At 40.3% G+C, this 9,989-nt stretch overlaps 1 protein-coding gene across 3 annotated transcripts in view; it reads left to right on the top strand.

Annotated features, from left to right (window-relative positions):
• Window positions 1-2,844: 2,844 nt before the first annotated feature.
• gtf2h2 (general transcription factor IIH, polypeptide 2) overlaps window positions 2,845-9,989 on the top strand; it is a 43,564-nt gene continuing 36,419 nt past the window's right edge. For 2 of the 3 annotated variants that reach the window (XM_060843899.1, XM_060843882.1), the window contains exons 1-2: window positions 2,845-2,931; window positions 7,721-7,808. In XM_060843899.1, the coding sequence (XP_060699882.1) occupies window positions 7,753-7,808 (56 nt within the window). In that variant the 5' untranslated portion in view covers window positions 2,845-2,931; window positions 7,721-7,752. The remainder of the gene's footprint in view (window positions 2,932-7,720; window positions 7,809-9,989) is intronic. The other variant, XM_060843890.1, reaches the window with a different exon arrangement.

The raw sequence follows: 9,989 nt of genomic DNA, 5'->3' as shown, positions 1-9,989 counted from the left end.
GGCAAGAAATTCCATAGACTTTCAACTCTGAGAGAAGAAATTCTTCCTCATGTCAGTCTCAAATTAGCACCCTTTACTCTGAGACTATGCCCTCTGAGTCTTGATTCTCCCAAGAGGGGAAAGTGAGGACTGCAGATGCTGGAGATCAGAGCTGAAAATGTGTTGCTGGAAAAGCGCAGCAGGTCAGGCTGATTCTCCCAAGAGAAACGTTGATTCTCCCAAGAGGGGAAACAAGCTTTCAGAATTTACCCTGTCAAGTCTCTGAATAATTTTATATGTTTCCATGATATCACCTCCCATTCTTTTAAACTCCACTGAACAGAATCCCAACCTGGTTAGCCTTTGCTCGTAAGACAATTATTTCATAGTAAGGATCATTCTTGTAAACCTTCTTTGACCTGCTTCCAATTAAAATGATATCCCTCATTAAAGAAGCGAAACAAAACTGCTCTCAGTATTCCAGATGTGGTATCACCAACACCTTATACAGTTGCAGTAAGACTTCCTGGCACTTGTATTCCAAACTCTATGAAATAAGCGCCTACATTCCACTAGCTGTCCTGATTACCTGCTGCACCTGACCACTAGCTTTCTGTATTTTGTACAGAAGTACCTCCAAGTCTCCAAGCTGTCAGTTTTTCTTCATTTAAATAATATTGTTCTTTTTTTCTCTCTTCCAAAATAAACAACTTCAAATTTTCTCATATTATACTCCATTTGCCAACTTTTTGCCCATTTACTTCACCTATCATTCCTCTATTTAAACTATATCCCTCCTGTAACTTACATTTTCACCTATCTTTGCATCATCTGCAAATTTGGCCACTGTACATTCACTTTCTTTCTCCAACTTATGAATGTATATCATCAACCATTGTGGTTCCAGCATTGATTGTTTGCCCTCATAATTTATTTTCTCTGGCTTTATTATCTCTTTAGTACTCCTTTGCTGAAATCTGCATTTATCTCAGTCTTTGCACTCATTATCTGCTTTTTTTTCAACTTAATACTTTCCTTAACTTTCTTAGTTGACCGTGGATAGTTTATTATTCTTTTAGAATCTCTTCTTCTTACAGTGCTGTATTTTGCTGAGAGTCATGAGTTACCTCCTTAAAAGCTTGCCACTTCTGGAAAAGCTCCGTAGGTCGGACATCATCTGTGGAAAGTTAAACAGAGTTAATGTTTTAGTCCAATATGACTTCTTCAAAACTTGCTGTTCTCCACCAATGCTTTCAGATCTGCTGAGTTTCTCCAGTATTCTGTATATTTCAGATTTAAAGCATCCATATATTCTGTCTTTATTACAATAATTGTTTGTAATTCCTTTGTATTGTGTTTGAGTTTATGGAAGTTGTGATGTGTCTAATCATTGAAATGTAGAACATAGAAAAGAGGAGCAAGTGTAGGCTATTTGCCTATTCTGCCAATCTATGTGATTATGGCTGATCATCCAACTCAGTATGCTGTTTCCACTTTGTCTCCATACCATTTGATTCCTTTAGAATTAAGAACTGTATCTTTCTTAAAAACATCCCCTGTTTTGGCCTCAACTGCTTTCTGTAGTAGAAAATGCACCAGGCTCACCACACTCTGGGTGAGGAAATATCTCTTCAGCTCAGTTTAATCACAACAGATATCAGGGAAAGTTTCCACAATAGGAAAGGTGTGAATTATGCAGCTGGCTTTGACTTGCAGGAAGTTCTGGAGAGTTCCAATAATTCATGTCATGTGATTATAGCAGTCATTTTAAGAATCTGGCAGTTTTCACAAAAAAATTTAAAAAGGAAATCGTAAAGAAAATATAATCTTACCAAAAATTATGATTTGCGATGCCAATGTTGGACTGGAGTGTACAAAGTTAAAAATCACACAGCACCAGGTTATAGTCCAACAGGTTTAATTGGAAGCACTAGCTTTCAGAGTGGGGCTCCTTCATCAGGTGGAAGGAACGGTGCTCTGAAAGCGAGTGCTTCTAATTAAACCTGCTGGACTATAACCTGGTGCTGTGTGACTTTCAAAACTTATGAGTTCTCTTCATTTCCTCCTGGGCATTACATTAGTGTCAAACCAGTAAAGTTCAAGGGTATGATATCTCTGCTCCAAGAGAATACCTTTCTGTGACACTTGAATGTGGACAAAGGTCAAGCGTTTAACATTGAATAGATTGCAAAGATTGGCACTGTTCTCCTGCTCGAGAATATTTAATAGAGGTTTTCAAAATCATGAGTAGTCTGGCTAAAGTAAATAGGGAGAAGCTATTCCCATTCTAAAAAAAAGGAACAAGAGGGCGCAGATTGAAAGTGTTAGCAAAATATGCAAGAGTGATACGAGAGAAAAAAACTTTTCACAATGAATTGTTAGGGTATGGAATACACTGCGTGAAAATGTGGTGGGAGTCAGGTTCAATTGGATAGGTGCAGGCATGATGAGCTGAATAGTCTTCTGCAAATTAATATTTCTGCTATTTATCTTTGAATCGTTTGCAATAGTTTAAGTGAGAAGTGGTCTGATATATTTAGAGTTTCCTCATGCATTCGTACCTCCTGAGTATTGCTCGTGAAATATTGAGGTTACACACATCCTCCATGCAAAAACATTTCTACACCTTTCTCCCTCGTATATTTGTCATTTGCTGAATAGAAGCATAAATTTTCAGAGAAATTTACGTCCTGTGATCTGTAAATTTATTTTTTTAAATAAATGTATCTGTTTGTATCCCCATTGGTATTATTTCAGGCCTGGAGCTGACTCCACCTCTATCACTCCCTCTGGCGGTGATCTGTCCACATCCAGGCGGAACCTTCGGTTTGTTCCCGTAGGGTAGGGCGGGCATGATCGTGTGTAACACTAAGAGCTTCTAGTTGGTGTCACCTTAAACTCGGTTCGGGCTGGGGGTGAATGTGAAAATCTAGTCTGTTGCGCGAAATCAAGGTGAGCAGCTGAAAGGGATTTGGTCAGAGTTAGGGAACAAGACTGAGATTTCAGTCAGGGATAGAGGGGAATGGGGTGGGGGTAGGTAGGTGTGAGGCTGTGGGGGGTGGGGATGGGACCATGGGGGGTGGGGGGGAATAGTGAGAAAACCAACTGGGCTTTGAGTGGGGGGGGGGGGATGATTTGGCTCAGAACCAACTGTGCTAAAAGTAACAAGTGAAGTAATTATGTTGTAAAGACGACACAGTGGACTAGGAAAGGTTTGTAACAGAAAAGACTGTGTGCAAACATTTAAGAGAATAATTCATAACTTGCAGCAAATATGATGGCGAAGTGATTCTAGGAAGGGGTTAAAACACCATGGCTAACCAAGCAAGTTAAAAATATTATTATACTGAAAGAAAAAAAAACTCATGCTATGTGGCAGTGATTAGTGGGAAACCATAGGATTCACAGAATCGTACAGCACAGAAGATGCCCTTTGTCTCATTGAGTGTGCAGTGACAAAGCACCTACTCAGATCCCACTTTCCAGTGCTTGGCCCATAGCCTTGAATATTATGACACTTCAAGTATTCATCCAAGCACTTTTTAAAGGTTGTGCTCTTCCGTCTCTACTATCTTCCCAGGCAGTACGTTCCAGATTCCCATCACCTTCTGGGTGAAAATTGTTTTCTTTAAATCCTGCCTAAACATGATCCTGTTCACCTTAAAGTCATGTCCCTTTGTTATTGATGCTTCAATTAAGGGAACCAAGTTGGATTTCTATCTAACTTGCCTATGCCCCTCATAATCTTATACACTTCTCTGCTCCAACAAATATAACCCACGCTTATCCAGTCTCTCTTCATCGATAAATTGCTCCATCTCAGGATTGGAAAAGTTTTAAATGCCAAAGACAATGACCCAAAATATGAAGAGGGAGAAAATAAACTATGAGGGCAAACTAACAAGTAATGCAAAAAATGCAAAAACATACAGTAAAAGTTTCTTCATATAAAATGTAAGAGAAAACATGGCACCCTACAAAATGAGGCTGGCGAAATAATCATGGGGAATCAGAAAATGGAAATAAGTACTTGCGTCAGTGTTCATGGGCAGACACTGAAAGCATTCTAAAATGCTAAATAATAAAAGAGCTAATGAGGTGGAAGGAACTAAGCGCATTAACCTCACAAGAGGAAAATGTGTGAGGGAGACTAATGGCGATAAAGGAGACTGCCAAAGAAAAAGTGCTGGTAGTCATTTTCCAAGTATCCTTAGATTCTGATAAAGTCCAGGAGAATTGAAGAACTGCGATGTTACTCCCTTATTCAAAAAGGAGACAAAAACCAGTAACGATAGGCCAAGTCACTGAGAAATGTTAACAGGTTACTATAAAGGATGTAACAGCAGAGCATTAGGAAGTACAGAAGATAATCAAACATCAGCAACATGGCTTCATGAAAGGAAACTCATGCCAGAGTTATTAGTTTTGTAAGGAGGTCAGGGTAAATATAGGAGAAGTTGGGAATGTACTATATTTGGCTTTTCAAAAGGCATGAGTTGGCTATGATAGATTGGGGGATGTTGCTTGAATGGATGACAATTAAAAGTCAATGGAAAACATTCAAAGAATGCAGGGGTGAACTGCAACAATCATTCATTTATGTTTGGTGCAAAAGTAAAACTGGAAAGGTGACTAAACCATGGCTTGCAAGAGAAATTAGAGACATTATTAGATCCAAGGAAGAAGTGTACAAATTAGCAACAGACCTGAAAAGTGAGATTGGCTTAGAATTCAGAGAAAGGGGGCAAAGGGATTGATTAAGAAAGGGGAAATAGAGTATGTTTGCAGGGGATGTAAAAATTGACTATAAATGTTTCTTTAGGTGCATGAAGATAATAAGTTTGGTGAAGGCAACTGTTGATTCCTTATTGTTAGAAATGAGAATTTATAATGCAGAACAAAGAAATGACTGACTAACTCAATGTACTTGGGTTCTGTATTCACAAAGGATGAAACATGTGGTATGTGGGATTTAGTGAGAGAGAGGAATGAAAGAAAATCAGTCGGAAATGGTGTTGGGGAAATTTGATGGGATTAAAGGCAGATAAATACCCAGGGCCAGTTAACCTACATCCCAGGGTATGTAAGGAAGTAGAAATAGTGGATGCATTGGTGGTCAGCTTCCAAGACTTTTTTGGTTGCTTGAACAGTTTCTACAAATTGGGGATAATGTAACCCCTTTATTTAAAAAGGGAAACAGAGAGAAAATTGAGAATTATAAACCAGTCATCTGCTGATAGTGGGGAAATTGCTAGAGCCCATTACAAAAGATTTAATAGCTGAATACCTGGAAAACAATACCTAATTGAAACATATAATGTTCTTGGGGAGGCTTGTCAGGTTAGATGGGGAGAGGTGTCCCTCCTGTCGGAAAGTTTAGGACTCGAGGGCCCCTCAGATGAAAGGGTCAGGAGGAACAACTTCTCAGAGACTAGTGAATCTGTGGAACTGTTCACTGCAGAGGACTATTGAGGCAGGGTTGTTAAGTACATTCAAGGCTAAAATAGTAAGATCTTTAACCAATAAGGGAATCAAAGGTTATGGGGTAAAGACAGGAGAATGAAGTTGAGGACTATCAGGTCATCCATGATTTAATTGAATGACAGAAAAAACTCTGGGCTGAATGGCTTATTTCTATTGTTCTTGTGGGTGAGGGGGTGGGGGTTATGAGAGATTTGGGATCATGTATGATGGTTTCAGGGAGCAGTATGGGCTACGGAGTAAACAGGTTGTGGATCTTGAGAGCTGTCTATGGAGTATGAGACAAGTTCTGAGTCATTAAAGTCAGACACTACAACTCCTCTATAAACAGTGAAAGCCATATGATCAATTTGCTGTATATCTGCTTTCATTCTTCTTTGAAAATCTCTGCCCTGATTTTGCCTCTTTGATTTCTGTATTGAAATCATCAACTCCTTGAGGGAATACACAAAACAAAGAAAATTACAGCACAAAACAGGTATTTTGGTCCACCAAGATTGCACTGACACATCATGCCTTCCTAAACTAAAAACCTTTTGCCTCTATGCGCTCCATATCCCTGTAATCCCTGCCTATTCATTTATCTGCCAAGATGCCTCTTAAATGTTGCTATTGCACCTGCCTCCACTGCCACCACTGATGGCACATTCCACACACTTCCTCAAAAAACTTGCAATTCACATTTCCTTTAAACTTACTCCCTTTTACCTTAAACCTATATCTCTAATAATTGACATTTCTACTCTGGGAGATAGACTCTGAATATCCATTCTATCCATGCTTCTTTATAATTTGGTAAATTTCTATCAGGTCCCCCCTCATCCTTCAACATTCAACTGAAAATAAACCAAGTTTATCAAGTCTCTCCTCATAGCTCATATCCTCCAAACCAGGCAATATCCTGATAAGCTGTTTCTCTACCCTCTGTGAAGCCTCCACATCCTTTTAGTAATGTCACAACCAGAACTGTATACACTATTCCAAATGTAGCATAATTATAGTTGTATAGAACTGCAACATGGCTTGCCAATTTTTATACACTGTGCCCCGACTAATGAAGGCAGGCATGTCATATATCTTCTTAACTACTGTATCCTGCAGTCCTTCCACATCCAGCAGACAATTTCCTGTAATCCATCCACATCCGGCAGAGATTTTCCTGTACCTTCACACACGTTATCTACTGTGTCTGTTGCTCCGATGTGGTCCCTCTACGTTGGGGAGACAAGACGCCAACTTGTGGAACGTTTCAGAGAACATCTCCGGGATACATGCATTAAACAACCCCTCAGCCTTGTGGCTGAACACTTCAACTCCCCTTCCCACTCTGTCAAGGACATGCAAGTCCTGGGTCTCCATCACCAGATTCTAGCCACCTGACGCCTGGAGGAAGAACACCTCATCTTTCGTCTTGGGACCCTCCAACCACATGGGATTAATGTTGATCTCACCAGTTTTCTCATCTCCCCTCCCTCCACCTTGTCGCAGATCCAACTTGGCACCAACTTCTTGATCTGTGCTACTAGTCCAGCTTCTTTCCCACCTATCCGCTCCGCCCTCTCCTCCGACCTATTATGATCACTCCGCATGTCGACTGTCCTGCTCCTCAGATGCTGCCTGACTGGCTGTGCTTTTCCAGCACGACATGTTTGACTCTGATCTCCGGCATCTGCAGTCCATGCTTTCTCCTTCCTTATCCACTTGCATTGTCACTTTCAGGGAACTGTAGACCTGTATGCCTTCATGTCTTTGTATAATTCTGCCATTTACTGTATAGTGCAAAGCCTGTCCATCCTTTGGTAGTTCTCTAATACTTGGCTATTACTGATTTACAGACATGAGCTGTGTGTGATGGCAGGGATATACGTTTGGTTTTGGAGTATAATGACTAATCTGCGATGTATAGGACTTTTCTACCAGGCCTTTAGCTGGCTCTCAATATAAGTAAATCAGCACAAACCTATAACCTGTGGCTAAGCTATTGGATGAATTTCTTGGATGAGAATTTTGAGAGATCACACCAGTTTTGACTATAAATCCTGCTCTTAAAATTTCTCTAATGTTCATATGTCCGGAGAAGCATGAGGCTAGGCTACAGACTTAGCAGTTGGAAATTTAGACTTGTGTTAGTTTCTGAATTGTTTTTTGAGGGGCTTGATGGGAAATGGGAGTGCATTTTTAGATCTAGAGTAATAGAGATTATTCTTTGTGAGCAATAAATAGAAAATGCAATGTTTTGTAATTACTTGTTATTTTAAAGTTTAGAGCTATCAAAGAAACTCGCAGGAAAAAATGTATGATGAAGCAGAAAAAACCAAACGTTGGGAAGGAGGCTATGAACGCACTTGGTATGTATCCTAGTTTTACTGAAGATTGAACATTTCTGCGCTGTTTTGAATATTGCTCCATGATGTTTAAGTCAAAGCTTGGTGGGCAGATGTGGGCTCCATGTAATGCCTCATCTGAAAAATGGCACCTTGGGGATATTAGTCAAAATTAGGGCTACTCGACATGGATGTGAATGTGGAAATAAGTTTGATGAGTAACAGGTGCAGATTGCCATGTGAAAATGTGATGTAGCTGTAACAGAAACTTGGCTCAAAGAAGTGCGGGGTTTAATGTTAAATATTTATAGAGATGAGGGTGTTTCAGAAAGATCAGAAAATAGGAAGGGGTAGCATCAATCATTAACTGTAGCATTGCAGCGCTGAAGAGAGCGCGTGTTCCAGAGATGTCTAGCTCAAAATCTGGTTGGTTGGAGCTAAGGAATGCAAAAGATGCATATGCTTTGCGTGCTGTCGTCTTTGGTCGTCAACTGGGGAAGAAATATAGGAACAAATTTTCAAGGAAATTAAAGATGTTCAAGAATTGTAGAGTGGATTATAATAGGAGAGTTGGGGTATCCAAAAATAGACTGGGCAGAAAGGGGCAAGAGTTCCTTGAGTGCCCTCAGCTAAACTTCCTACAGCATTATGCTTCCAAGTGCAGTACTGACTCCTTTTCAGTGGACCTGGTTCTTCGGAATAAGATGGGCCAAGTGGATCAAGTGCCAGTTGAGAACCATGCAGGGGACAGTGATCATTTATATAATAAGGTTTAGGTTTGCCAAGGAAAAGAACAAGGAATGATCAACACATAAGGAATTATCTGAGAGAAAGCCATCTTTAATGGGGTAAGAAAGGATCTGAGCTGAAAATGTGTTGCTGGTTAAAGCGCAGCAGGTCAGGCAGCATCCAAGGAACAGGAAATTCGACGTTTCGGGCTTATGCCCGAAACGTTGAATTTCCTGTTCCTTGGATGCTGCCTGACCTGCTACGCTTTAACCAGCAACACATTTTCAGCTCTGATCTCCAGCATCTGCAGACCTCACTTTTTACTCTAAGAAAGGATCTGACCCAGATTAATTAGAGTGAATTGTGGCAAGCAAAACAGTATCTGAACAATGGGCTGCTTTTAGAGAAGACTGAATATAGCACTGTAATGTGTATGGAAACAAAAGGAAACAAATCCAGATTTCAGATCTCCAGCATCTACAAAGAAATCCAGAGCTCTCTGAAAGACAAATCAGACTAAGATGAAGAGGCAAAGTGTGTTTAAGACACATCAATTGGAGAATCAGGCTGAATATATCAAGTTTCAGTAGGTAAGTGAAAAACCATTTAAGATAAAAGTGACAAGCAGCTGAGACAATCATGAAGTGTTTGAAAAGGCATTTAAATAGTAAAAACATGGTAAATGGAGGAGTAGGGCCCATTAGGCCTCCAAAAGGGGTTTACACATTGAGGCAATGGGCATGGGTGAGCTATTAAAGTAATAGAATTATCGAATCCCTACAGTGTGGAAACAGGCCCTTCGGCCCAACAACTCCTCACTGGCCCTCCGAAGAGTAACCCACCCAGACTCATTTCCTCTATCTTATTACCCTATATTTACCCCTGACTAATGCATCTGATCTACACATCCCTGAACACTATGGGCAATTTTGCATGGTCAATTCATCTGACCTGCACATCTTTGGAAACCAGAAAACACCTGGAGGAAACCCATGCAGACACTGGGAGAACGTGCAAACTTCACACAGATCAGTTGCCTGGGGCTGGAATTGAACCCGGGTCCACTAGGTCGTTGTGCCGTCTCATAATTCTTTATGAACAAGATGCTACACAGATCATGGTATAACAGGAAGTAAGGCAGACACGTTTAAGGGTGGAAAAGCAGGACTGGATGTAATCCATTCAAGCATACTGAAGAATGTACGTAATTTGTACAGACCATAATTTTCAAATCTTCCTTGGATTCCTGAGTAGTACCATGTTGGCAGGTTATGTAGATTGATTGGAAAAGTTGGGCCTGTTTGTCTTGGAGAAAAAAAAGCTTGAAAGGGATTTGATAGGGATAGTCAAAATCTTGAGGTGTCAAGTTAGGAAAGAATGTTCTCGCTTGCAGGAGGGTCAAGAACAACTGGGTATAGATTTATGGGAAATGACCATAAGATACAATAGTGACATGAGGAAACCTTATTCACGTAG

This window comes from Hemiscyllium ocellatum, chromosome 2, assembly GCF_020745735.1.
Source record: "Hemiscyllium ocellatum isolate sHemOce1 chromosome 2, sHemOce1.pat.X.cur, whole genome shotgun sequence".
NCBI lineage: Eukaryota > Metazoa > Chordata > Chondrichthyes > Orectolobiformes > Hemiscylliidae > Hemiscyllium > Hemiscyllium ocellatum.
Note: the sequence above shows the minus strand (reverse complement) of the source record. Positions and strands in the feature narration are given on the sequence as shown.